General features: G+C 58.2%; 3 protein-coding genes across 6 annotated transcripts; all 3 read right to left on the bottom strand.

Annotated features, from left to right (window-relative positions):
• Positions 1 to 358: 358 nt before the first annotated feature.
• Positions 359 to 6,806, bottom strand: RRP36 (ribosomal RNA processing 36). 2 transcript variants are annotated; one of them, XM_050709496.1, is made up of 8 exons: positions 6,647 to 6,806; positions 4,638 to 4,767; positions 2,550 to 2,616; positions 2,008 to 2,112; positions 1,811 to 1,885; positions 1,589 to 1,706; positions 1,206 to 1,376; positions 359 to 848 (listed from the first exon to the last, which is right to left on the bottom strand). In XM_050709496.1, exons 1-7 carry the CDS (start codon positions 6,783 to 6,785, stop codon positions 1,237 to 1,239), a joined length of 774 nt encoding a protein of 257 aa, XP_050565453.1. In that variant the 5' UTR covers positions 6,786 to 6,806; the 3' UTR covers positions 359 to 848; positions 1,206 to 1,236. The 2 variants fall into 2 exon arrangements, with proteins under 2 accessions (XP_050565453.1, XP_050565455.1); XM_050709498.1 differs by having other exon boundaries at positions 6,488 to 6,674.
• Positions 6,807 to 7,687: 881 nt separating this feature from the next.
• On the bottom strand, positions 7,688 to 9,460 carry LOC126913228 (uncharacterized). Its single transcript, XM_050709499.1, has 2 exons — positions 8,601 to 9,460; positions 7,688 to 8,461 (listed from the first exon to the last, which is right to left on the bottom strand). The coding sequence occupies exons 1-2, from the start codon at positions 8,883 to 8,885 to the stop codon at positions 8,003 to 8,005; spliced, it is 744 nt and encodes a 247-aa protein (XP_050565456.1). The 5' UTR covers positions 8,886 to 9,460; the 3' UTR covers positions 7,688 to 8,002.
• Positions 9,461 to 10,389: 929 nt separating this feature from the next.
• On the bottom strand, positions 10,390 to 27,799 carry KLHDC3 (kelch domain containing 3). Of its 3 annotated transcripts, none has more exons than XM_035556708.2 (12): positions 27,664 to 27,799; positions 23,638 to 23,788; positions 22,731 to 22,983; positions 20,193 to 20,369; positions 17,826 to 17,941; positions 16,416 to 16,487; positions 15,988 to 16,201; positions 15,634 to 15,720; positions 14,393 to 14,501; positions 11,292 to 11,365; positions 11,067 to 11,145; positions 10,390 to 10,950 (listed from the first exon to the last, which is right to left on the bottom strand). In XM_035556708.2, the coding sequence occupies exons 3-12, from the start codon at positions 22,882 to 22,884 to the stop codon at positions 10,884 to 10,886; spliced, it is 1,149 nt and encodes a 382-aa protein (XP_035412601.1). In that variant the 5' UTR covers positions 22,885 to 22,983; positions 23,638 to 23,788; positions 27,664 to 27,799; the 3' UTR covers positions 10,390 to 10,883. The 3 variants fall into 3 exon arrangements, with proteins under 3 accessions (XP_035412601.1, XP_050565451.1, XP_050565452.1); XM_050709494.1 differs by lacking the exon at positions 27,664 to 27,799 and adding an exon at positions 23,960 to 24,146; XM_050709495.1 differs by lacking the exon at positions 27,664 to 27,799 and adding an exon at positions 23,996 to 24,120.
• Positions 27,800 to 27,807: the final 8 nt, after the last annotated feature.

The raw sequence follows: 27,807 nt of genomic DNA, 5'->3' as shown, positions 1-27,807 counted from the left end.
CCCCCAGTCTCACCAAAACCCGTCAGCAGAGCAGGATGTGCGGGGGGCGCAGATGCTTCAGTACCGCCCTCAGCCAGGCACGGTGGCGTCGCTCGCCTCGCTTCCTGCTCGCCGCGAGGCCTCTCCCCGGGCCCCACGCAGCAGCTGCCCGCCTGCAGCAGCGGGGCTGTGCCCTGCCCTGCCGACCTGGGTCTGACGGGGAGCGCTGGGCTCACAGCCACATCACCTCCGTGAGGAGAGGGCCAGCAGGAGGCAGGAGAAACGACAGAGATGGCGGTCATGGGTAGCGCCGGAGAGAGAGAGGCACGTCCCGTGAGCTCAAACTGCAGCTTGGATTGCAACAGCACCGACACCGGGAACGGAGGAAAAGTGAAGTATTTATTTTGTGCGGAACCAGCGTGACCTGGAAGCACCACCGGCCCTTGAGAGAACATGCTGAGGAGAGGGCAGCCCTGCTGGAGACACCAGGCAGCTGTGCCCCACCAGCCGGCCGTGTGCCGGGCCGCGAGGGAGGCCTGCCACACCACGGCCGCTTCAACAGGCACCGACACAATTCTCTCGCCTCTTCTCAGCGCTGGCCAGACTGCATCTGGATACCGCACCCAGGTCGGGCCCCCAGCAGCGAGGTGCTGGCCCTCTGGGCTCACTGCAGATCGGGACGGGAAACCTGGCAGGGGCTGGAGAACCGTGCTGGGAGGCTGAGGGAAGCTGGCTTACTGAGTCTCAGAAGGAAAGGCCTACAGGCAAGCCCTCCTGCTCGTGCCCAGACCTGTAACAAGGTTTTTAACAAGACAGAGCCGGGCACGTCACTGAGAACAATGATCACAGGCTAAAACCAGGCAGCGTTCCTGGAAGAAAAAAAAAAAAAAAAGAAATCCCCTTGAGACCTGGAAGCAGTGGAGCAGGGGCCCAGAGAGGTGGTGGCATCTGTCCTCGGACATCTCCAGCCCCACACGAAGCAAGCCCTGAGCAACCTGGTCTGAATGCAGCGCTGGGACCAGAGCCCTCCCACCTCAGCTGGTGCCTGTGAGACCTGGAGAAGAGCCAGTGATGCAGGGCACAGCTTGTGCCCTCCTAGCTAGACGAAGAGATGGGCAGGTGCAAGGTCTGGAGCCTAAAAACATCACTGTACAGTGATGGCAGGAAGATGGGGGGCCGTCTCCCAGGCCTGGCCAGGGCAGAGGGAATCCCAGCAGCAGCCCCACCTCTCCAGGCAGCAGCACGCCTGTCCAGCCGTCACAAGTTCTTCTGCGAGGGCAGACGACGCTTGTCTTTGATGGCGTTCCTCTTCCTTTTCTTGTTCAGGAAGCTCTCCAGCTTTCCACTCCTCTTCAGCTCTGCGTACTTCTCTGCCAGCTCCAATTTCCGCTTCTCAGCTGTGAAGGAGAGAGGAGCAAGGCTTTAACCCAAGCCTGAATCATCTCTGCACACTGGCCCCTTCTCGCCTCTCCCTCCCTGGCTCCAGGCCCGGCTTGTCACTCGGGTGCCAGCACCAGACCCATCCCTCCGCAGCTCCAAGCGGAATTATCGACCACTCTCTTCCGGAGCTCGGAGCCCTGTCAGCAGCACGTTCGCACTCAGTACTTACATTTCTTCAGGAAGAAGGGTTTCTTCCCCTGCTTGGCCAATTCCCGTTGTTGTCTCTTCAAAGACAGCTCCCTCTCCCTCCGTTTTTGCTGTTTTTTCTGTGCCTGTTCTTGCTGTGTCTGCACAGAAAGGACGGCCCGTGTCAACAAGCGTCTAGACAGCCCCCGGGTCACACCTCCTCTCTTCGTGCCTCACAGGAGAGGAGCTGCTGCACCGAACTTACCATGCGGTTCAGGAGCTGCTGCAGCTTCTCCTTCTGCTCCACGTCCCGGCATTTTTTCAGCTGCTTCTGAATCATCTGGAGAAGAGAGCACAAAGCTGCGTCACTGCCTGCCTGCCAGCTCCGCTGCGAAAGGCCTTTGCGGAAGCTGCTCCTGCCAAGCAAGGTTCTCCTGGCCAAGGACAGGCATAAAGCATCACCTCCTTCTCCTGCTTCTTGATGGTGTCCAGGAAGCTGTAGGTCTTCATAAATACTTCAGGGTTATACTCTCCAGACAGGTCATCAAATCGAGGGTCTCTGTGGATCTGGAAGCAGGGAAGGCAGAGCTGAGAGCTGGGGCCAGGATTACCGTTAAGGTCCTGCTTTCTCTCTTCCCATGGATCAGACCCTGACATTTTTATTTTTTTATCTAGCAACATTTACAGCCACCACTGAAAACATCTGCAGCTTGCAAAGGCTGGGCCCAACAACAAAGGTGGCAGTCCCTCACCAAGTCATCACGTCTGCATCCAGTTTACCGGGCAACAGCAATAAGCCTAATTAAACTCGGCACCTGCTGCACCCCCCCCCCCCCTTCTTGTTCTCCCAAAAATGCGCGGTACCTGTACCCACGCTCGGCGGGCTGGTCCGAGCCCCATCTCCCACTAACAGCCTGTGCCACCTTCGGCAGCCCCAGCACCACGTCCGTGCCCCTCGGCATCACTAAGGGAACTGGCCTGAGCTGGGGAGAAGGAGCACCCACCTTCTTTGTGACAGGGACAACTTGTCGCAGAAAAGGCACGGGTTTCTTGGCAGACATCTCCACTGGCCTGAAAGAGAGGAAAAAAAAAAAAAAAAAACAAAACACATACTTGAAGGGAGCAGAGGGCAGAAAGAGGCTCAGAGCAATGCGCCAGCAGGTCACGCAGACCCTCTGGAGGATATTAATGCACAGCGCCAAAACACCAGGCTTCTCCCATGGCGATACCTTAGAGGTGGCTTGGTCAAGAGCCACACAAGGCTGACGCAACCAACTGATCTATAGATGCGTGGCTAAAATAATCCCCCACGGAACATCCGTGTGTTTTGTGTCTTGTTCCAGAACATCAGAGCCCACTGCATCAAGTGAAAACCTGCCACTGCACAGGACGCATCGGTAAACGCACCGTACTCAGGTATCACACGCACGTTCTCGTTCATCACGCGACAACCCTCTTCTGTTCCCAGCCCAACTCACGCGCTACTGAGCGGTACTTAGCGTGAAAGGCAAGACCAGAGCTGGGTGTTCCTGCAGCGACGTGGTAGTTACAGAGACAGGTCAGCTCTCCCGTGAGCAGGAGCAGTACAACTGATATATGTCACACCGTAACTCGGGTAGAGGAAAGGCCAGACCCCAGGAACGTGGGCCATACAGCTTATGGCACGTGTTCCAAGAGACACTTCACAGTGGCTCAGGACCCAAGTCCTTCTTGTAGCCCAGGCCTTCGGAATTTGCTGCTTTAGGGGTGAGAGGAAGGCAGGATAACACGGGGGAAGGGGGTATTACTCTCCCCACACCACTCGGATGCTGCATCCCATGATTTGTCCATACATCACCTACGTTACCAGAAACGGGGAAAGACGCGTGAGGCTGAGAGTCCTGGCGTTACAACCACATCCAGCAACAGTTTCACTGGGGCAAGGAGCGCAAAGAGCCCTGAGGCAATAAAGCAGATCTCCAACTCACGCTCAAGGCAGCATTTAGCGTGTTTTCACATCCGCTCGTGTAGCCACACCCCTGTGCAACGCTCAAACCAGCTTTATAACCCATCGCTGAAAGCAGCCGAGTTGCCAGGGATTTCCCTGAAGCCCTTTTTAAGAAGTTCACTTCCATTATAGAAACCATGAGAGAAACAGCGTCTGGGGTTTGCAGTGATGCAGCGCTTAAAGGATTAGGGGAATTAAATACTAAAAACAGAATTATGCAAACCAGGCATTAGAAATAGAGATGCTGTCTGAGGATGCTGCACTACACAAAATCTCCCGGCCTCTCGGGTAGAAGGCAAAGTAGACACATCATTCTGGTCAACTGCTTCATTCAGAAGGAAAACCGACTCAGCAGAGGTTCAGAAATAGGTGAGGGAGCACCAGTGTAACAGAGGAAACCTGTTCAAATCGCTCCGATACGACTCTGAGGACTGAGAACTGTTAACTACCGCAAATAAAGGGTAATGGCATGGCAGCTGCTAACGGCAGAGGCCTGCAGAGGCCAGCAAAGAGATCTGATAGGCTTTGTTGCACTGAATACATTCCAGTCGCCACATCAATAGCGTCTCCAGAGAATACAAACAGGAGGTGTAAAGACTACTGAGAACGGGAGAGTAGTGGGCGGAGGGGAGGGAGGGAGGGAGGAACGTCAACACAGATGAGAGGAGAGCAGAAGGATGAATGAAATCCCAGAAAAACCGGCCAACTCTGCAGCTCCGGGAGCTGGGCAGGAGACCCCGATAAGCTGGAAGGGGATCAGAAGGCAGCAGAGGGATAGAGGTAGAACACTCTCCCTTAAAAGAGAAGCAAGCCGTGCTTCTGGGTTAAAAGCATCTCAGTACAGAGGGCGTACAGGAATTGAGTGCTGATTTAACTGTCAAGTAACAGGTGACAGCTGGGGAGCAGGACAGAATATCGAGAGCCCCAACACTATCAGCCCGTTCCCAAACAAAGCGCTGTGGTGAGGGACGCCGCTGTACGGCACGTTAAAGGAGATCTACACCAGCCCCAAGGCAACAGCGACCCGTGAGGAGTCCCCAGCACAGCTTCTGGAGAGCAGAGGGGACACAGGAACTTCATTCTGAACGCACGAGGACACCTTTACCCCGTTTTGCTTCGTTGCTGCTTCACTGCGGGCTTGGCAGTTTTCTTCGCACCGGCCACCTGCTTGCTCACTCTTGTTGCCGTACCACTCTGCAGCTGCAGTCGTTCCTCAAAAGACATAAAACATGGATCTGGAAGACAGAGCAGAACACACCTGAAACAAACAGCTTCTCGAGGCATTTCTTGGGTTCCACCAAGAGGGGCAGCTCAGTTGGCTACAACTGGCACGAGCCCGGTGGTGCCACCCCTCTCCTACTGCATGCACCCCTCAGCTTACATCTGCTATTTTACAAATTATTCCTTCTTGCCTCTAACCGCCGAATAGAAGACCAACACAACAGAAGAAACATCCAAACCACTTCTCCGCGAGGTGCCGATGAATGCACAAGATATTCTCCCGGAGCCTTCTGTTGCTACGTTTCTTTAAGATCACTGTCACTGAAGGAGACTAAACAGTTCTTACAAGATATAAAACATTATCATCCCGAATGACGAGTACTACACCAACAGCATATTGTTCTCCTCCTCCTAACTGCAACCAAACCAGTTCTTTCTGGGTTCACACCTGGGAGGTGTCTGCCTGCCCCAGCACCTCTGTGCAGGGCCAGGCACGCAGTCCTGCCAGCGAGGCACAGCTGGGGTACCAAGCGGCTGAACGCGGCCTCCCAAAAACAGCCGTACCCTGCCCCAAGTACTGCCCTAAGAAATGTTTTCTTTTCGCTTGTACGCTTGAGTTTTCAGAGCAAGGGAGAAAGGAAACATTAACACGGCGCTGTTCGATCGCCCTGCTTCCCCGAAACACCCTTCCTGCTGATCCTGCTGCCGGCTGATATCCTCTCTGGCTCAGGCTCCCTTGCCCCCTGTCACCGTTGCCCTTTGTCAGCCTCGTGCTGCCACTTAGTGCCTGCACAGCCACAACGTGACACCTTCCGAGCAGAGACCTGCGCTCACCGCTCAGGTACAAACCGAGTGCCAAGCAGCTCGGCAATTCATAGCCATCATCTTAGTGGAGTTCGTAGCCTTCAGTGCAGAAATCTTTAAACTGCACTACAGGAAGAATCTGTATTCGTTACACAAGTTACTGGGGTGTAGAGCAGTTAATCTCTATATAGGAAGATACGTGGGTGTCCCTGCATGAATGAAAGTTTCTGTGCAAGGACAGTCAGAAGGGCAGAGAAAACATTAAAAGAAAGGAAGAATGATGTGGAAATGACTCTAATGTTTTGGACAAAGGCACTGTCACTTGCAGTGCAGAATTCCAGTTGGCCGCATTTCCAAAACAGTACTGTGAAAGTAGCAAAGGCTCACGTGCTGGCAACGAAACCAAGAAGCAACACATTAAAATCTGATGGGGAAAGCACCTTCTGCACAGCAGTGTCAGCGCAGGACACGTGTCCTACCGTGTGTCTGTAGGAGACTGCCAAGAGCTAGCCACTCACATTGTTACCAACATCATCTGAGAGTAGCAGAAGAAAAAATGACAAATCACCAGCCGTTTTAGGGCAGAAGCCAGAGGTCCCAGGGGGCAAACAGAGCTGGGCAGAAGTTGGGGAAGTGCAGTGCCCTGCTCCGGAAGGGCTGCTCCCATCCCCGGGGGAAACTCACCGTCCTGAGGGGCTCTCCATCACGGGCCCGGCCTGCTTCCCTCATCCCCTGCACCCTCTCCCGATGCTTTAACTGCCTGGCTGCTTTTTATCTTTTCCTTTTTACCTTTTCCCCTCAGAACAGCTCAGCGGGAGGGGACCTCCAGAGACCCACCCCCTCTGCCGGACCTCCGGCCCCACCAACACCCACAGCGGGTCACCAAGGTGTCACCGACCCCCTCGGGAGGGCCCATTACCCTATCCCTACCTCAGACATTGACCCGGTGCCCGGACCCAGCGGCTTCGGGCCGCTCCGGGGCGCGCTGCAGGGGGAGGAACCGACCGAGGGGACAGCGGGTAACGGCCCGGCCCCTCAGGGCCGCCTCAGAGCCCCTCAGGCACGGCGGGAGCGGCCGCAGGGCCTCACCTTCCGGCGCCGAGCCCGCCGCCGCCGCCTCTTCCTCCTCCTCCTCCTCCTCCGCCTCCGCCTCCTCTTCTTCTTCTTCGCCCTCCTCCTCCTCCTCCTCCTCCTCCTCCTCGCCCCGTGCCCCTCTGCCCCCTCTCATGGCCGCCCCCTCCCCTCAGCCCCGCGCCCCGCGGCGGGCAGGGCGCGCGCAGGCGCAGTCAGTCACTCAGTCACTCGCTCGGTGGGAGGGGCCTTTATTGAGGGGCGAGCTGCGCGCGGCGCGCATGCGCGCTGCCCGGCGCGGCGGCCTCCAGCGCGTCGCCTAGGAGACGGGCCAGCGCCAGGGCGGCGTCGGGCGGCGCGGGGCAGGCCGCGGGGTAGGCCCCGGGGCGGGCCGCGGTCCCGGGGCAGGGCGGAGCGGCGGCGGAGGGCGGCGAGAGGCTGTCGGCCAAGGCGCGGAGCTGCGCGGCCAGCCGGCTGAGCGCCGGGCCCGGCGGGGGAAGCGGCGGCGGGAGGCGGCGCCGGGCTGCGGGGCCTCGTGGCGCGGCGCCGTGCCCGCAGGTAGGCCGCCTCCTCCTCCCTGCGGCGGACGCGGCGGTGAGGGGCGGCCCCCGGGGCTCCGCGCCCTCCCCCCCCCCCCCACCCCCCGGCCGCCGGCCGAGCCTCCTCAGGCCCGGCCCAGCGCTCACCTGAGGCTGCGGCTGGAGCAGGCGATGAGGCCGCGGCCCCTTCGCGCCCACACGCGGAGCCAGGCCCAGGTGCGGTCCCTGCGGAGCACGCGCAGCACCGCGGGGCTCGCGGCCGGCCCCGGCCCCGGCCCCGGCCCCAGCGCTGCGGGCAAGGGGAGGCGTTAGGGGGGCGGGGATGCTCGGAGAAACGGGGCTCAAGGGGGATCGTCCCCCCTCTGTGTGTGTCCCCTCACTGTGCCGGGGCAGAGTGCTGGTGGCCCCCAGCTCAGCAGCCGTCCGTGTGCTTGCAAACCCCCGTAGGCATGTAACTAACCCTCTGCTTCCTCCTTTTTACAGTGAGCGGGACTAAATCTGCTTTGTCCCAACCATCCTGGTCTTGGGCGTAGCCAGACCAGGGTAGAGGAGGACACGGACAGTTCCAGGCCTGACACTCACCCACAGCCCTGTGCTGGGCAGCTGCGAGGTCAGTGTCCTCGGGGTGCAGGAGGCTGTACCACGACTGACCGATCAGCTCCTCCCTGTGGTAGCCGAGGTGGTAGATGACACTGGGGAGGACAAGAGGAGTGGGGTCCGGACTGCGTCCTGCACCCGGGCTTAGCGAAGTGAAGCCATCCTGGCTGTCCTGGACAGCCGGCTGGGGCTGCGGTGTGAGCGGGCACCCCTCACCTCTCCGTGACATCGGTAAACGTCATGTCCAGAGCATGCGTGCTGTGGAACAGGTCGTCCTGAGAGCCAGCATCGCCCTCGGCAGCCAGCCGTGGGACCGGAGTGCAGAGGGCCAGGAAGGCTGCAGTGGGGGAGGCCGGCCAGCATGGGGCCAGGAAGCGCCCGCGCACTGCCACGGCCCGGTTACCCCCGTGCTGCAGCCGGAAGGCCTTGGATGTGCACATCTCGCTGACAAACGTGACTTCTGCAGAGAAGCAAACCTGCCGGGGTGGGTCAGGGGCTCCCCTTCCAGCCCCGCTCCCCTTCCAGGCAGCCACAAAGAGCCCAGCACCTGTGAGACCCCACCCCAGCAGCCTCCCGTTCTCCCAGCCTTACCCCTGCCTGGCTGCTCCTGCGCCAGGAGGAGCTTCTTGCACACGTCCTCCCGCGCTCGCCCATCCAAGATGTCGAAGACTGTGTCCCCCTGGGCGAGAAGCTCCACCTGGTCGGGGAGCTGTCGTCAGGGAGCGTGCCTGCCCCGGTGGGCCGGGTGCTGGCGCACCGCGAGCTCGCGGCCTGCTGAAGCCACAGGAGAGCCTCGTGGGGACAGCGACTGCAACTCCACAGCGGCCAGGCCTTACCATGGAGAGGCCCAGGACCTGGGAGACGTTCTCGGAGATGTAGACCAGCTTGCCGCCGGCCGAGAGCACCAGCAGAAACCCCGGCAGCAGGGAGAGCAGCTCTGCACCGAGCACCGGTCCCGCTGGGGGAGCCGAGTCTGCAGGGGGAGCACAGCGTGAGGCGCCTCCAGGAGCAGCGCCCCGTGCAGAGCCGTGCTGGCGAGGCACCGGGCAGGTACAGCGGTGCCCGCGGGTACCTGGAGGGAAGAGGTGAGCGCCCCGGAGCCGGAGGCACACCAGGGCCATGGTGTGGAGGTAGGAGAGGCGCTCCTTCTCCCGCGCCGAGATGGGCAGCAGGGAGCGCAGCGCCTGCAGCTCCGCGTTGATCTGGTCCCGGCGAGCCTTCGAGGCGCTCTTGGTCGACCTGCAAAGCCAGCTCTTTGGGGAGCCCTGTCCGGGGAGGGGGGGGGAGGGACAGCATCCCCTGCTCCGGCACAACGGCAGGCTGAGGGAATTGCACGCTGCCCGGCCTGCAGCCCCGCGGGCGAGGGGCGGCTCACCTGAACGGCTTGGAGACGCCGGGCGCCGACCCGGCCCTCCTGGGCAGGCAGCTCGCCTCTGCCTGCAGCGGCCTGTGGCAGTGGCTGCAGAAGACGGTCATGGTGCCGGCACGGCACGCCCGGAGCTGGCAGAGCGCCTCTCGCCTCCTCCGCCTGCGGCTGCCTCTGAACCCGCTGACCCCCGCTGCTCCCGGCCTCCTTTTGTAGCCTCCCGGGGCGCAGGGGCCAAGGCGGCGCGCGGAGGAGAGGTACCTCTCCTGACGCAACCGCCAACAGCTCGCGGCTATTTTTAGAAGGCAGGCTGCTAAAAATAGCCCCGGCGGCCCGGCTGCAATCTGAGAGGGGAAGCAATAAAAGGAAGCTGGGGTCTGTAAAGCGAGCCTGGCAGCTCAGGAGGGGGTGATGACGAAGGCAGCAGGGATCCCACCGCGGGGTGTGCGTCCACCAGCTACTGGCCGACCATCAACAGCACAGCACGAAGTCCGTGATGGGCTGGGGACCTGAGGTGCGTGGGGCCACGGTGTCCCTCAACCCTTGGAAGGGAGCAGGGCGCCTACAACCCCCTCCCCAGCAAGGCCACTGCCTTCTCCCCACCAAAGGTTTGCTCTCCTAGAGGGAGCTGGCATGGGGTACCAGGTGTCTCCGCCAGTGCCCCAGAGCTCCTGATTGTCCCCGCGGAAGCCCCATCCCATAGCCAGGAGCACCTCGGGGTGCATCCGCGCCGCCCGACACCGAGCTGGGGGGGTCTGTGGGTGTCCCCTGCTGCCTGGCACGGCGCAGGGAGAGGGAGCTTGGTGCTTCAGTGCTGGGGAAGGAGGGCTGCGGCACAAAGCTCCGGCACCTCGTGGCTTTGGAGAGGCTGCTGGGCGAGCGGGGGAGCCGGAGCTGCCTGCCAGCCTGGGGGAGATGCCCAGCCAGCCCCCGCGGCTAACCCGGTGCCAGGGACTGCTCTCCCTGAGCCAGACCCGCTGCCAGCACAGCCTGGCTCCCTTCAAGCCCCCGCCTCACCCTTGCTGCTCATCGCCCACCACAGCCTACGACGGGGCAGCGCCAGAAGGCGAAGAACCAGCTCCTGAGGCACTCGTGGAGCCTCCAGCCCTCTTACCCCAGGCTTTGCACAGCTCCCACCCCATCCCACCCCACCCCATCCCACCCCCACTGCGGTGGAGGCCCAGCCTTCCCCTCCCGCACCCTCTCCCTCCCAGCACGGCTGCCCCCGGCTCGGACACACAGAGCAGCAGAAAGCCACCTCTGCCTCAGTGTTTATAAAACCGCCCCCGGGCGCTGTTTTTTCACAACGGGAGCCAGGCCCCCACGGCAGGCACGGGGCCCAGCAGGCCGGAGGCAGGGCGGCGCCGACGGGTGCAGGCGTGGAGGTCCCCGCGCTGGTGAGGCAGCAGGGGCACAGTTCGTGGCCTGGGGCTGGTGGCAGGAGTCGATTCGGGCCCTCGCTGGCAGGGGACCAGGCCAGCACGGCTGCAGCTCTCCAGGCGAGCCAGAGGCGAGGACGGGGGCTCACAGTCGCGCAGCTGGGGCGAGCAGATTCCTTCCCTGGCAGCCTGCCCTGCCCGCACACCCGCGCTGCCCTGTGCGTGACGAGGGCAGAGGGAGGCCTGGCTAGGGCGAGACAAACGGAGCTCACATACGTTCCTTGCTTGAAAGGGCTAAAAATTCATGCAGGCAGTGGAGCAAGAGGTCGGTGTGTGGAGGAGTGAGAGCAGGGTGACGGAGGGGTGAGCCGGCATCAGCCCTGCGAGGAGACGATGGGGCGGCTGATGGTGCTGTTCGTCGTCATGGCCGAGAGCTCCCATCTGCAACACACCAACGGGGGCACACTGAAGGGAAGCACGAGCGCAGCGCCCAGGGCTGGAGCGCCCCGAGGCAAGGAGCGCACCCACGGGTGGCCTCGCAGCAAGGCGTGCAGTACCTGATGTCGTGGGGAAGGCAGGACTGGTCCAGGCTGTACTGAATCACTGCCAGCTTACACAGCGTCTTCAGGCTGGGGCCTGTGGAAAGAGGGCGGTTAGCCACAGCACTCCTCGCCTGCGGGGACCGGGGCGTGGGGCACAAAACGCCACGGCGAGCGGTGCTTCGCAGCGAGGCACCCGGTGGCGAGAGGCACGAGCCGTGCGGGCGGGGAGCGCTCACGTACTGAAGTCGAGGATGTAGAGGTCCGAGTGATCCATCAGGTCGAATTCGTCACCCATGCCCTCCTCCGGAGACGGGCTGCGGGACCCAAGCACAGCTCGTCAGTCGGTGCCAAAACGCTCCTGCAGCGGTTGTTCTTTGTGCTCCCCGCACCCTGACCAGCTCCTGGCTGGTTTCACAATCCTCCTTCTCCCAGTACCTCCCAAACTGCTTTCCAACAACCCAGCAGCCCCGGCAAACCAGGTCACAGCGATGCCGCGTCACCTAGTCGCATACAGATCAAACCAGGAGAACATCACACGGGACAGCCATCCGACCTAGGAGGATTCAGACACCGCTCAATGGCACAGTGCAAAGTCCAAAAGCAGTGCTGGCACCCCCGGCGGGGTGGGCAAGATCAAGCTGGAGACCCGAGAGGACTTTTTGGGAGGCTCTCTAGCTGTACTGCGGGGCTACAGGGTACAGGAGCTGTGCCCTGTCTCCAGAGACGGTGATGGTCATAGCTAGTGGCCGTCCAAACCTCCTGCAACCAGAGAAGCACTGAAAGGGAAGGAGCCCCACGCTGCAGGCAGCACTGCTTTGCTCTCGCTGCCAAAGCCACTTGAAGGATGGGTCGCTGCGTGCCCCAGCACATGGGCCAGCCTGTGGGAAAGCGCTCCCACAGCTGACGGTGGTTTGGAGAACTTGAAAGAAAGGAAAGGTGTTTTAAGTCCCGCTTTGGGTTGCCACAAGGGGGTTTAGCACATCCTCCCTGCTTGGCTGGAGCCTCGTGCAGTGACTCCTCACCCCCCTGCCACTCGCTGCCCACCTACGAGCCGCTAAGCCTCGCATTGCCCTGGGAGGTGAGGCAGCACCTGCTCCCCCAGTCCTCATCTCCCCCCACAAGCTCCGGGGCACAGCTCAGTGCTGGCAGAGAAGACTTGTTGCTGACGGGTCCCATCTGCCTGGATACAGGCAAAAGCCCCCTTAATACCACCCCGTATGTTCGCCGCACCGCAATCTAATCTCACATCCACGTCACAGGAAAACCTGGGGCATCCCTTATCTTCCAAAGGAAAAGCCAGCAGGCAGCGTGTCTGCGGTTTTATCACCCAGCTGCAAGCGGCTGGGGAAAGCCTGGAGTTCAAGACCAGGAGAGCTGCAGCTCCCAGACAGCGGGCTGCGAGGCAACAGCCAGAGCCCAGCAAAACTGCTCATCCTCCCTTAGAAAGCCAGGCCTTCCTAAGCCTTGTCAGGAAAACACATCCCCAAGGCAAGCCTGGATCGGAAGCTGTTCAGCTCACCTCTGATTTACAGCACTCCATCTCCCCTTCGTTGTCCCTTGTGGTCAGTGGGACGTGCCTGGTCACTTAAACCAGACACTAACAACACGAGTGCTGCTGATCAGCGAGAGACCACAGACGGGGGCAAAGAGACTGAGCTCTCGGCAGAACTGCAAAAAGAAGTGAAGCATTTGGACGCTGCAGGAGCGGGCACCTGCGGAAGCACCTCTTGAACAGGCTCCAGGGCACAGGAATCCCCCCAGGAGAGGCAGGACACAAAGGGGTTTTGCCCGTCCGTGCCCTGGCGCTGCTGCTGCCTGCAAGCCATGCACGCCGGCTCGCCCTGCAAGGCGAATCCCCCGCACCCCATCCCTGCGCCGTGTTGTGTTCTCCCCCTCCCCTGCCCCGGCAGGGGAGCGCAGGTCAGGAGGCAGACCGCAGGGAGTTCTCCGTTTACAACGACTTCCTGGAAAACTTCTTATCTCGCCAGGCGGCTCCAGGACACACCTGATAACCATTACAGGAAGCCAGCACAGCCCCCACCGCAGCCTGTCCCCCTCCCCAGGTCCGGGCCGGCTGCATTCCTGCCACCAGCAGCTCTTCCTGCCCCGGGACAGCGCGGTGAACCAGCCTGCGTCAGGACCGAGCCCGGCTCGAAGAGCAAGTCGAACAGCGAAGTCACCCCGTGGAAAAGACAAGCTCTGCCGTGCTGCCTGGCAGAGGCGGACTGAGCTCTGAAAAGCTGGTGTCACGTTCACTGCGGTTTGCCAGCGTCTGTTAGGAGAGCCTGGGTTTAACACCAGTTCAGCTGCTGCCCTAACACAAATCCGTGCCACCGACCAAAGGCTGCAGCAGCAGCGAGCATCCAGACCTGCCATCGAGCCCCTGCAAGCCTTCCACTGCACCGAGCAGCTCCAGTATCTGCTGAGGAGCCTGGATAAACTCAGCTCCTCTGAGTACCTCCATGCATTGAACGCTCCCTCACATCCATCCTACTGCTAAACCTCCCACCCCAAAAGCTCTCCTGGGGCTGAAGGCCCTTCACGTCTGAGCTGGACCTACTCTGCCTCGTCCTCTGTCTCCAACCTGTCTTCAGAAGCATCCCCAAAAAGCTGCGGCCAGGGTCCCAGAGAAAGCTTTCCAAAGCATTGGGAGGGCTGAAAGCATTTCAGGTGCCTGTGCAAGGTAGATACTGGCAAACGGGCCTGTGCTCCAGAGCTGCCGTCTGTCATTCCAGGCAGCACACAGCACGTCCTGGTGATGGGCCACTTCCTTTCTGTTAGCAGCTGTTAAGGCTCTTGGCCACATCCAGCTGCCCTGCCTCCTGACAGCATCGCTTCCAGTGTTTGACAGCTAAATCCTCAACACCGGGTCCCCTTTGCGAATGGAAACTTTGCTAAGGAACACTGGCACGGAAGGGAATGCTGCCTTGTGTGGAGGGCTCCTCAGACAGCTCCCAGCTGAGCTGACATTCCTCTGCAGCCTGGCAGACACCCCTCTTGCCAAGGAAAGAAATAAATTCTGGTGGGAGAAGCAGGACAGCATGTAACGAAGGATAAATCTGTTTGAAGTCTGCGTCAGCGCAGCAGACCGGGCTACTGGTCTTGGGTGTCGAACAGGGCTTGTCACCAGGTGCTTTACAGGCCAACACGACGTCTTCAGTCTCCCCCTTGTCTTTTCCAGGGGAGCCCTGATCTAGATAATCTGTCACACTTGCATGGAAAGTTGCCACGTGGCTCTGAAGTGCATCTGACTACAGCAGGGGGCAGAGCACGGAGGGAAACTACTGAAGAGAATGGAAAACCCTCCCACAAAGCCACCCCACGGACCCCACAGAGCTCACCTGGTGCCGCCAAAGAGAATGATCTTGTCTCCCACTCTGCAGCAGCACTGCCGGCGTCGAGGACATGGGCCTTTCCCCTTGGGCTCGATCTTCCTCCAGGAAAGGGAAACTAAGGGGAAGGACGAGGGTGAGAGTGCACCAGCTTGTCAGAAAAGCCTGGCCAAGACCCGGGTATAAGCAGGTTATGGGTTTAAACAGACCACAGCAAAAAAGAGGCCCCCACAGACACCAGGTAGCTAACATCTGCCCTCCCTGCCCACCTCCTCTTTCTGCTGGAGTCAGAATGATGCGCTTCCATCAGGCTGCTTAGGGCACAGGGTTGCTGAAGCTCTGCCTGCTGGAAGGGGAGCTGCAGGTTCTGCCCTTCAGTCACTGCAGCAAGCCCAGGCCTTTTGCTTACAAAGCCCAGGCCCCTGAGCTGCCAAAAGCAGCGGGTCAGACACCACAGGGAGTGGCAGGAGCAGCCAGGCTCCCTTCCCAAGGACTCCAGTGCGTGCCAGATCTGGAGGGAGACCCAGGAACCAGCTCCATCTCTTGGCAGCCACTGAGAATGCAGAGCATCCTCACCGAGCTGGCTGCGGGAGCACCGGAACTGAACCAGAAGACAGCAGCTTTTGTCCCTGCTGCTCTCTACAGCGAGGTTGCGGGGGGTGATTGTTCACTAATGCATGGAACCTAAAAACCTTCACAAGCTCTCACACTAGCTCCTAAATTGGCTGGGGGAACAGCAAGTTGGCTGCTCGCAGGTAACATTTTTATATAAGGCTTTCCTGTGCAAAACAATTAGAAAACAAATGGAAAACCCCAAAACAGCTCACAGTTGACTGATACTTGGGCTACCAGGTGAAGAACCACCAAGGTGACCGGGTACCAAGAGAGTGTGCCATGGTGATGCTGCGGGTCAACGTGAGTGGTTTCCCCAGCTACAGCCTCTCTAACCCCACACCTTCTTTTCTGCCAACAGTTCTGCATATCTAAAGAACGAGACAAAATTTTGCCAACCCCCTTTTGAGTAGGCACATCTTTCAGCAATTCTTCCTTTTCCCCTTTCTAACTGAGATTTGGAGATGGTCTGAGGAGGAACAGGGGTGCCAAGCACAGCGGCAAGTTTCTGTCAGCACTGTCAGAAGAGCTATTTCCCCCAAACAGGCTCCCAGACCCCGGAGCAAACATTCATCTGAGCACTCACACACCTGAGGGCCTTGAGCGCCATCACTGCAACGAGTTAAAAGCATAAATACCTGGATTGAATTTCCAGAGATCGTGGAAGTGTCTGTTCAGGCGTGCGTTGTAGCCACCAAAGACATACAGCTCCCCATTGTAGCTGACTGTGGGGAGTAAGCACAGACATCAGCATGCTGTCCTGTCCCAACATCAAGCACAGCAAAGCGGTGCTAGTTATCTGCTCTGATTAATACCGCCTTCACGTGCAGGGCTGCACGCAAGGCTTTGCTGCTGGCAGCAGCTTTCCACAGAAGCCAGGCTCCGTGCAGCCCTTGCTATACCACATCTCTGCCCAGTGAACCAGAGACCCCTTCTGCTGGGGGCAGGAATTCCTCCCCACCGTCCTCCTCTCTCAGCAGACCCACACTCACATGCCGAATGGCTCCGTCGGCCTTCAGGAAGCACCGGGGTTGGAGGGGAATCCAGCCAGGAGTTTGTTTCTGTATCGAACACTTTAATGCGGTTACAGTAGATCTCGTTGTTGGAGTGAAATGGCCCAAAACGATCCGCTCTGCCCCCAAACACGTACATCTTTGTTCCAATGATGGTGGCTGAATGGAAGTCTCTCCAGCGAGCTGGTGTACCCTGCAGGGACAGGTTAAAGCAGAGCAAGAGGAACAATGCAGATTACCCAGGGAGATGACATCTTGACAGGGAAGCTGGGGTGGCTGCCTCCTCCTGGAGAACCTCCCCTCCTGCCACACCAGACAGGAGCTGCGAGGCACGTGCAGGCAGCTACCCCAGGGAATAGCGGAGACGAGACTTTGTCCCCAAGACAGAGTGAAAAACAGAGACTGACCTTGGCAGAGATTAAGGTCCACATCATGTTCGTGGTGTCCAATTTATGGATGTCATTTGAAAAGCAGTCGGCCTGGAAGACAGCAGGGCAGCCCGGTCACAAAGGGGCTAAGAAGCATGGTCACACTGTCCCTCCGCGAAAGGACGCTGTCGTAGAGACCCAGAGCATCCCTTTGGAGTCACCACTTCCTAGGAGATGTGGCGCTTGCTCCAAAACAGCAGGGTAAACAGCATACATAACCACTTAACAAGAGGGAGGCAAAGCCCACCTCTTCTTAAAGCTGCCCCTTCTCTCCCTGCAGCCTTCCCGTTTATTCGGTCCCCAGTTCCTACCACCACGACTGTCCTACACACAGTAGACACAGGCACAGCAGCACCCTGCCTCTACTTCACACCATAACAAAAGGAGGTGGCTCTAACAGGAAAGAGAAGCTGGCTTTGCTACGGACACACAAGGAAAGGCAGGAGTTAAGATTACTTTTAGGAAGCTGAACATCCAAGAGTAAATACACTCAGGGGTCTGAGGATTCCACCAAGACCCCACGCAGGCTGCGAGAGCCTACATTCACACAAACAGCACAGACTTCTGCTCCTCCAGGCAGGGGAGACAGCTGCAAGACAGATAGGGGCTTGTTTGGCCTTGGTTAAAAGCAAGTCACATTTGTAATGCGGCTGCTTCAACCAAGACCATGCATTTAGCATGCTACAGTACTTGGAAAACGGGAGGAAAAACCAAGGGACTGCCTTAACAGAGTCCCAGCTCTCTTCCAAATAAAGAGCTGTGACTTTGCACAGCTTTTCTGGAGTCTGGCGATAGTCTGAAGTGATACTTACCCTCCTAAGATCAGCGCGTAAGGATTTGCTTAAAGGGGTGCTAAGCACACTGGCAGCTAGTGCAGGATGACCTTTGTCTCAAGGTATTCTTACAGGAGAGGACGAGCAAGTGTTTGCTGGAGGGGCTCAGTGAGGTACGAGAAGAGGTAGGGAACACACGGAACACGCACCAGCTTGGGACAAAGCCTCACAGCAACACTGCAGGTTTGAAAGTGATTTTTCTGGTGCACTTCTCAGCTAATTTAAAATAAATATATATTGTATTTATCATAAATATTATACATTTATCTAATACCATCGGAGTGTTGGAGAAATACGCCAGAAAATATTGAAATTTTAACTCGGTATGTTTTGTGAAAAAACAATATTTAAAAGCCACTGTTTTTGTAGACCGACTTTGCCAACAGTCTTCTCTGAAACATCATGAGCCTAACCTGGATAATTAATGCCGTGACTTTGCCGAGTTATAAAATGAAACCAACTGTGAATACAAAACGCCCCTGTATCCTGCTTCTACTGGGCAGGAATACCCTCTTTCCCAAGGGATGGCCAAATAGCTCTTTCAGAGACTACTCACCAGCTGTTCGTAGCCTCCGAAGATAAACATGCTCTTTGCCAGGACACAAGCTGAGTGCCCATCTCTCGCTCCTGGGACCATTCCAGACACCTTTGGCGTGAACCACTTGTGCGTGTCTGAAACAAAACAGGGGACAACGCTAAGAAAACACAGAAGATGTGGGGATGGGAAAGCCTTTTGCAACCGTTCCTCATTTCTGAGGCAGAAATCCTTCTCTCTTTCATACACAGCACCTTCTCCCCCAGGGAGACCGCAGGCTTCTCCAGGCACGGCTACCTGCCTGAGCCTCCAGAGGGGCACAGAGACAGAGGTCCTTGGCTCTTGGGCACGGCTGCTGACACTGCCCAGCCTGACAAACAGCTCGAGTTTTGCATGTGATTAGTACAGCGCTGCTTGAGCAATGTTATTTGGACTCAATCTCTTGCAAAGCCTACTTGTGAGTCATTAATCAGCTCTGCATTTACAGTTTCAATTACAGTGAAGCAACGATGCTAAGCGGCCCTAGTGACCTCACAGCTTGGAGATGCCGTCTAACCGAGGAAAAACAGTGCTCCAAAACCCAGCCAGAAGCCACTGAACCACAGGCTCACCATGTCAACAGAGCTACTGTGCACATCCTCACCTCTACAGCGCAGCTCTCCCTATCTTATCCGCTCCTCTTGTCATCTTCTCACCCCCTCTCCAAGGGGAGCCTTCCCTGCCCTCCACCCTCCGTGGTTCCTTCAGCACTGCTCCCCGTGTGTCTACACCAGCCAGACGCAGCCCACACGCTCCAGGGATTGGCTTGAATTCGAAGAGGACTTTAAATCCAGCCAGAGCTGTTCTCCATGCAGGGCAGCATGGAACTAAGCCAGCAGCTCCCTGCCAAGCATAAACAGGCACCTGTCCCACGAGCCCACAGAGAGGCACAGATAAGCCTCGAGGCAGCAGGAGACATTCCCCCCCGCCCTCCCCGACTGCTCCGAGCTGCCAACAGCAGTGCTTATTTCAGGAAGCGGTAAAATTGGAGCCAAAGCAACATTCTTCGTGAGGATAACTTCTCAGAGCCTGGCCCGCGGCCACAGCCGTCCACCTAGGCTCCAGCTGGAACCACACAAAGGGGCTTGCAAGGTCAACAAAATCCCTGGGCAGCCAGCTAGTGAGAAAGCTGCGGCAGCTATCGAGTTCCCTTCCTTGGCGGGGCCGCTTCCAAGCCCAGTCACACGGCAGCAGCGAGAGCTTGCCCGAGCGTAACGTGTCAGATTAGAGAGGGAAGAGGCCTCAACTCGCGACCGCATCGGTGCCTCCAGCCCCAGAGGACAAAGCTGCACTCGGCCAGGGCTTTGTGCAGCCTGACGTGACTGATACAATGGGGCTGACGCCACAGCCGGAGGGCTGCCAGCCGCACTTTCCAGGATTGGCAGGGGACGGGCACAGTGTGTACAGACAGCTGCAGTGGGCTCCCTTACGTCTGGCCTTCTCAGTTAATTTTCACTTCATGCTAAAGTGCTGGAGTTGGCGGGGACGCCAGGCAGCTCCCACTGCAAGGCTTCTGTGTACACAGCAATTTGCTGGTGGCTTCTCAGCTACATGTGTCAGGGGAAGGGAGAAACCCTGCGCCCAGAGAGCAGCTTCAAGCTTCAGAACATCTCCTGGTAGTGAAAGGAATTCATGACCGAGCACCAGAGGAAGCAGTTTCACAGCAAGGCCAGCAAGCCAGTTAGTGGTCAGCATTTACGTGGACTTGCCCCCGGAATCCAGGTGTACCCTGCTCTTTTCCTGGCATTCCCGTCCACCCACTTCCTGCTGGCTCCTGTTCTTCCCAGGTGTTCCAGCAGCACAAGGAAGAAACCGACTGGAGGTCTCAAGGAGTTTATCTTTCAGGCTTATCTAACTTGGCTCATGCCTGCCCTTATTGTTCCATCCTGTCCTTGGCTACTTGTGCATTGTATTCCTCACTCTGCCTCCTACTTCTAGAAAGAATGACCACTCTGGAGAGACATCACCGTCCCTGAGAGCTCTATCCCCTTCTCGCTGCAACCTCCAGCCGCACATAGACGGTGCTTCAGTTGTAGTTACAATCAGAGAGAGCACACAAAGCTGATAGAAAAATGTAAAACCATCCGATTTTTAGAAAATTTCAGTAATCTCTATTCAAAGGCTTTTACAGAGAGTCAAGTACGCAGACACACTGGGCACCCCCTTCCCCTTCCAAACCCGCTGAACCATCCAGCAGCACCAGTTCCCCATCTGCCCAATTGGCCACGACTACCACTTTGTGGAGAGACCAAGGGACAGGGAAACAAGCTGGGGAGCAACATGGAGGGTCAGGGAAAAGGTCTCATCGAGAGCAGTTGTGACGAGGAAGAGCAAGAAGCTGGAACTTACTGACATCGAAGGCATAGAGCACGTTGCAGGCTCCTTCCGTGTCGTTGCGACCACCCCAGATGTAGACGGTGTCGTCTATGAGCACCGCCGAGTGCCCATACCTCATGTAGGGCACCTCTCTCACTTGGTCTCGGCTGTTCGTCCACACTGGAGGCAGCTTGATCCAGCGCAGAGACACTGAAAGTACAAGTTTGAGCCTGTGTCAGATGTTAAGCCTGCTACGCGTGCTCACCAGTCTACCCAGCCTGGGGTAGTGAGCATTTGTGAAAGCAGAAAGCCCGATTATTTCTTTTCCCCTCGCCACAATATGGTGCAGAAGCAGTCTGGTAAGCAAGACAGAGTTGTGCCTGACCCTGAATAGTAGGTAGCTAAGAAATATGGAAGCACAGCTTTCCACGGGGCCCCTGTTCAGGAGGGAACTACAGGAAGCACAGAGGACTGGAGGACTCTGGACGGAAATAGCTTTGGTTCTGCATCAGCCACACTCAAGATATTTCCACTCTCCTTCATCCTAGACCATGAGTGAAGGTACAAACACCACCCCCACACAAAACCACCACACACACCCTACCAAAACGGGAAAGAAAAGGAGGGAGGTGATAATGAATGCAGACGCTACTTCAGACTAGTGACATTTTTGAAGAAGAGACTCAAAACGCTGAAGAAACGGGCAGCACAGGAATAATTCACTGCAGCAACAGGCAAGGCAAGACACCTGAAGACAGCATTTGGACTTGTGGGAGCACATTCTAAATAAAACGACACGGCAGCTTTGTAGGAACACTGGTTTGTTTGTCTTTAAAAAAAAAAAAAAAATAAGTAAGAACTTTAGACCCGACAGCTGTGTCTCTTTTACCCCCACCCATTCTCCAGTTCCTTCTGCTAACCTTGGGGTACAAATGGGAGCTCCTTGTGATTACAGGTTCTCCTTCCTGGGAGCCTGCACGTCACGTTCACAAGTAGTCAGAGCAGTCAATATGTATTACAGGGCCTAATGACAGTGCAGGAGGCACCGCGAGCATTGCGTGGCCATTACATAACAGCGTCCAGACACCCTCCCTCCAATTTTGTTTGCCGCGTGGAGGTAACATAGCAAAGACCAGCTAGGTGTGTTACTGTGGCGAGGGGAAGAGAGCCATCCCCTGAAATACCAGGGCAGCAAAAGGGATAGGATCAGGCCTCTTAAAAGGTGAGCGTCCACCTCAGAGGCAGGAAGGGCACTGAGGAAGCACAGCCAATGTTAAAAAGTCCAGCTAGGCAGGACATTGGCGTTCTTCCCCTTCAGATCACTGCAAGACATCATTCAGGACTCAGAACCTCGGCTTTAGCACCGAAACCTGACAGTGCAAGGGCTTGGGAAGCCAGTGGCACCTCCCAAGCAGCAGCCGTAGCTTCTTGACCCCTTAACACCTGGGAGTGGTCAGACGGGAGGACAAGGCAGGAGCATTCCTTTGGGCACGGTAATTACGCACCACAAGAGCAGCGCTCTGCCGGCACGTTTTACAAGCTACAGCGTCCAACTGGACGACGAGAGGCCAGTGTCTCTAAACAGAGAGGAGTGCCCTCGTTCACGAGGTCCTGAGCTGCCCTCTGCACCGCGAGCAGACCACCTCAACGACCCCACGTAACCACACGTTTCATCCACCACCCCGTGAGCTGCTGTCTTCTCCCAGGTCAGGTTTAGAGCAGGGAACTCGCTGTGCCTCGCAGACAAAGCGGTTTGATCTGCACATCACCTGCACCTTAGGAGAGCTCAGCGTGCTGTCCCCTCTGCAAAGGACGAGCCGTTGGTTCCCTGCTTGCCTCTGCTCAGCCGAACCCTTCCAAGCATCAGTGCAATTTTTCAGCCTAATTATAGGGAGGCGCTTTATGGACCAGCTCAGTAATCTGTTCAGTTCAAAGAGCACCGAATGAAGAAACGCAGCCTCTCCCAGCACAGCCGTGGCTCCGATTCAGCCTCCTGACACATACTGGCTACCCTACAAGAATGACTCCAGCTCCGGTTGCTTTGCTAAGCCACACTGCGAGCCTGGATATCTACCAGCTAGCTGTTGCCAAAACGGGAATGCCTCCACCCTAGCCACACATCCCTGCTGACTCCACGGCGCTGGTGGTGGCACTCAGCTGTCCCACAGGGAACCGGCTCGGGAGCCTAAACCCAGAGACTCTGCTCTGTGCGCCGAGTCCACCCTGCCCTGTACACGCCAGGGGTGGCTGAAAACTGGAAACTGCATGGGGGACACCAGCTAAACGGCGCCTCTTTGCACTTTCCTGAGTTAGTGTTCACAGAGAACAAGGACAGAACTATATGGCTATATGGTTACTTCTGGTAAGCTCTTGTCCTAGCAGCCTGCTGAACTACAGCCCTGCTGTGCCCTGCCCCTGAAGCTGAAAACACAGGGCTGCACGAGGGAAGAGGCTCCCATCTACACAGACAGCTTTTTTGGAAATTAGAATCAGGAAATTAGAAACAGAGCACGTAATGAAACCAGTAACCGAGCACGCTGCTCCTTTGCCCTGCCAGAGGGACGCGTTTACCTGCATTAAAAACGTGGACGTCGATCTGCCGCAGAGTCTCATAGTCTTCTCCGGAGCAATACCCGCCGAAGGAATACACCTTGTGGCCGACTGCCACGGCCGCGTGGTTCACCCTGCGCGGCCCGCCTTCCAGGTGCACTGCCCACCGTAACATTCCTCCCCGTCCCCGCCAGCCAGGCCGTCCTCAGGGCCCCCAGCGCCACGGCCTCATGCTTCCCGGGCCACCGCCATGCGCCGCAGGCGTCACCTGGCTCTGTAACAAAGACACAATGCTAAAATAACACGATCCATCTCGCGGGTTTTCCTGCCTTCCTTGAAGGCCAGCTATGAAGGTCACATTGCTGCGTCCTCGCTCATCTGCCCTCCAGCTGAAGACAGCTTTGCCCTCTCCGCTTGGGAAGGAGAGGCAGAGCGGGTACTGTAACCTGAGCGAGGCGAGGAAGAGCAAGCAGAGATGTCCTCACACCAAAAAAACAACGTAGGGCGGCTGTACAGGCTGCCCGAGCCGAGCAGTTTTTGCGAAGGCAGCCGAGTGCTGTGCGCCCGGCCATGCCCTCGCCATGCACACATCATGTACATGCCAGAACAATTTGTCCGCATGAATGAAGACACGCGGGGAGAGCCAACTGTGAAGGTGAAAAGAACAGGGCCAGAGGGAAGAGGGTGCACTCTTCGGATCAGTTGTGAGAATGCCAGAGGAAGAAAAAAGGCAAAGAAAAAAGGCAGAGAAGCAAAAAAAACCAAAAGAACAGCTTCCCCCCCAACGCAAGAGTCCCTGATATGAGGGTGCACTACATTTGCATTCAGACTCTCTGATCTGACTCTCCACTCAGGATCAGGATAAGTCCCTTCTCTCCCACAGTAAATTCAGGCACAGCCATGCACGCTTTGCAATGTATTAACTCACGCTTCAGACAGATGGCTGAGATGAGCTCGCACAGAAGTCACCGTCGCTGAGCTTTGCGGACGTTCCCCTTTGGATCTAAGGGATCTGGAGCGCGGTCCTGCCCAGGCACTTCTGAAGAAAGAGGTCCAATTTGTCAGCGGCTTTCCCCCAGCTGAAAAACAGCCATTAGAGGAGAAGTCAGCGTTGCAGGCAGCCCAAAGAAAATTCCCTCTTTAATTGCTCGCTCCTCGCTCCTTAGCGCGCTCCCCCCACGCCCAATTTTAGCATTTGCCGAACGCGAAGCAGTGCGCGGACGCCTCAGAACGATGACTAAAATTCCTACACATTTTCTCAGCCCCTTTTTTTGGAAAGCGCTAACTTTTCACAGGGAGAGCTCTCCTCCCGAAGGAGCTGAAGAGCAGCTGGTGCGCCATGTGGAGCGCAGCCAGGCGGCCCCCGGCCCCGCAGACAAGCAGGGCCGCAGCTCTCCGCCCGGGCACCCGTACAGCCCAGCAGCACGCTCCTGCCTTATCTCCAGCTCCTCAGGGCTGGGGAGGGAGTCAGAGATAAAGTTGTGGCGAGTGGACAGGGGCCAAGTCTGAGCAGAGAGCTCCCCGCAGTCCTGCGCGGCACAGACGAGCCGAGGCGTCCCTCCTGCGGAGCCGCTTCTCCCTTACAGCGCCCACCTTTTAATTACTATTTTTTTCCTCCTTCAAGCCAGGCAGCAGCTCTGGTACGAGTCCTCCACAAAGCTGCAGAACAGAGAGTTTCCATGGAGACCACCGAAGTCACCTTTTAGGCTCTCCCGAAGGCTTCCCCTATCTGTTTTATTTATTCTCCTCGACCGGGAGTCACCACTGAACCCAACCAGCCGTTGTTCTCCTCAAAGCCACCCCTGGGATAAGTGACTCCGTAAGAGGCTCCTGAAGTAGCTCAAGGGGACTTGAGAGGCCGTGTCAATACTGCCAGCGCTCTTCAGAAGGCCCAGGAAGGAGGAGAGGACACGTGTCACCTTGTCACCTCTCGGGTCCTCTGGGAGCAGACCTGCTGCTTGCTGCGTGGCCGCCGGGAGCCGGCTGCCCTGCCCGCGCGGTTTCACCACTCGGATTAGTCACGGGAAGACAGGAAACGAAGGGGATGCATCCTAAGAAGTTAATCTGCTCAGCTGAGCGCCACGGCCCCGGCTACACCGCGGGATGCAAGGTTGACACTGCGGCAGGCGTTGCAGCGCCGCTTCCTACCATTACGATTGCTCAAGGCCCGGCTTAGGCGAAAAGTTTTTCCAGAGATCATCCCCGACAGCAGCTGACACGCGCCCAGGGGCGGCGGCCGGCAGGACGGCACCTAAATCCGCGGCTGGGCTTCACGAACATCCCCTTTGCCCTGGATGGGCACGTTCCTTTGTGGCACGAGGAGGCTTAACCCGCCTCACGCCCGAATCTCTGCAGTCACAGAAGCGATGCCAAGGGCTGGGGGGAGGCAGAGGGCTGCGATGGATCCAAGCAGACAGCGAGCTAAGTGTAGGTGCCTTCTCCCCTAACCCTAACCCGCTCTGCCCGGGGCTGCATCTCCCCAAAACAGCCTTCGCAGCCCCTCTGCTCTTGCACCAGAAGCCACCTGAAGCTCTGACCCGGCTGGACCCGTGCCCCAGAGCCCGCAGGAACCCCACACTGGACCTGTAGGGAGACCACCCAGCGCCACTGAAATAAGCACAGGTTTCCTGTAGGGCGAGAGAAGAGATTCTTCTGGACTGAGCAAACCCAAGGAAGCTGCTGTTAACTCACCACGCACTCTCTCAGGGAGCCCCGGCCACCCCTTACCCCCAGGCATAGCCAGGAGAGTGTCAGCAAGGCACGAGCGTGCCCACCACAATGGACACACGGGGGCTCTGTTGTAGGAGGGCTTCTGTTGAAGCCACCAGGCTCTTCCACTTGATGCCTCAGCTCCCCACTGCACGCCCCAAAAGCCAGCAGCTCTTCGCATTTCACACTCGGCACACAGCCTTCAGGACTGCCCGCTCCCCTGCTCTGACAGAACCCGTCCAGAGTTATGCTCAAGCGCAGGAGGCAGAGAAATTTGGGCTGAAACCCTGGCAGGTCCCGTCATCAGCTGCCAGGAACAAGAACGTTTCTAAAAAGCAGGCTACGCCTCACCTGCTGTCGCAAAGCCCTTCCTCTGAAGTACCTGACGGGGGCTGGAAACGAAGCAGGCAGCGCAGCGAGCCGCTCCCGTGCCGCTAAGCACGAGGAGGTTAAAACCAGAAGCGTCTCAGAACAACCTGCTACAGTCCTGCAGCAGCGCCTGGAGCCCTCCACCTGCCGCGCAGCCTCACGAGTCCGGCGGTGCTTCCCGAGGACACGGCGCGACGACGGCCGCCTCCAGCAACACCACGGCCGGGTGTGACACCCGACCGCGAGTGGCAGATCACGGGTCTGCTTTGAGAAATAGCTGCGGACGTCCTTCGACACCTCCCTCGCGCCTCCTCAGCGCTGGCACCCGGCAGAGGGAGCGCGGCGCCTCACCCGGGGCGTTTCAGCCTGGTTGTCGTCCCGCGTAAGGCAGCTAGGTGTTCTTCGAAGGCAGCTCCTACACAGACCACTCCCAAATCTCCGGCTGTGCTGCTGTCTGAAGGTGCACAGCAAGCCCCAACCAACCAACCAGCCCAGCTTATGCCTCACAAGGGTCTACCAGCACAGCGCACAGCCATCCAGGACCACCAGAGAACAATTCAATAATTTTCCACTGGTACACCTTCCAAAACTGTCGTGGTGATTTGAGCAAAGACAAAAACCAAAAAACCAACACCCTGGGTTTTCAGACTCAGATTTTTCAGATGTTTTATTTGCTTTAGTCTCGCTATTTTCTTGCAATTAACTATGAAAACGTTTCGCTCCAGATAGAAAGCTGCTAACCATCTTTGAGTACCGTAGCTAATCCACAACCTCAGGACAAAAATACACATCCTCAGACCCCCCTCTGCACTAAGAGAGATCACCGGCCTGCCTCGTTCCTCTGCACACAAAGAAACCCAGAGCCATTTCCGAAAGCTGCTCGGATTAGCCTTGCTGCAGTCGATTCCCAGAGCAAGGAGGAGAAACCCTGTGTTTTCCAAGGCTCTGCCTTTGTCACCCCAGAATTACAGCACCACCCCAAGCAGAGCAGCCTACCGTTCCCGTAAAGCTGTGCCGCAGAGCAAATCCCTACCGTGTGGCTGCCTCGGTCCCGTCTCCCAAAAAGATGACGGCGACAAGGTTTAGTAACACTTAAAATAGCCCAGGCAGCTCGCGGCAGTCCATATAGACTGTTCTATTTCAAGTACCTCCAACTTACTGTTACAGATAGCACGAGAACAGCCCGCTTCCTTCACTCGTGCTTGACATTTATCCCGTGCTTTGCCTATTTATGCTAAGGCAGGGCGAAACTGCAAGCTTGCACATTCAGCAGCTCGCCGTGTCATTTCGGCAGCGGGGAGCGCGCCCGTGCCAGGGCAGCCACGGGGCTCGGCAGCGGCAGCTCCGGAGGCTTCGTGCGGGGCGGCGGGGAGCACAGACCCGGTGCTCGGGCTGCGATTCACCGCGGTGGCTACTCTTGGTGAGAGGAGAGCCACCTCCTCCCAGTGCCACCTCCGCCAGGTGATTCCTGCCCAAATCCCCGAGCCGGCTGCTCCCCTCCTCACCTCCCAGGCTTCCACCTCCCTCCTGCCAAGATCCAGCCTCAGCCTCTGGCTGCCCCGGGCCGAGGGGAGCCGGTACGAGGGCTGTAAGGCCGCCTCGCCCCCTCGCCACCGCCCGGCCTCGTGCCGCCGCCACGCTCCCCACGCGCCTCAGCCTCGCTCCCACCGCCTCAGCCCAGCACGGCGGAGGCCCAGATGCCCGCTGGAGGCTCGCGGGAGGCCCAAACGCCCGGTGGAGGCCCGGAGGCCGGCTGCTGGCCCCCCTCACACCTCACCGCCCCCACCCCCGGGGCCATGCCCGCCCCCCCCCACGGTGCAGCCGGGCCCGCCCGTCCCGCCCCGGCCCCGCTCGGCCGCCACCCCCAGCCCGGTACCTGGCGGCGGGCAGGCGGCTCAGGCGGCCCCGCTCCGGTCCCCCCGCCGCGCCCTGGGACTTGTAGTCCGCGGCCTCCCCCCCCCGCCGCCGGCGGGGTGGCACGCGGAGAGCCCCGCGGGACTACAACACCCACAGTGCCCCG

This window comes from Cygnus atratus, chromosome 3 (genome assembly GCF_013377495.2).
Source record: "Cygnus atratus isolate AKBS03 ecotype Queensland, Australia chromosome 3, CAtr_DNAZoo_HiC_assembly, whole genome shotgun sequence".
In the NCBI taxonomy this organism is placed as follows: Eukaryota; Metazoa; Chordata; class Aves; order Anseriformes; family Anatidae; genus Cygnus; species Cygnus atratus.
The sequence above is the reverse complement of the archived record's forward strand: the minus strand, read 5'-3'. Positions and strand labels throughout refer to the sequence as shown.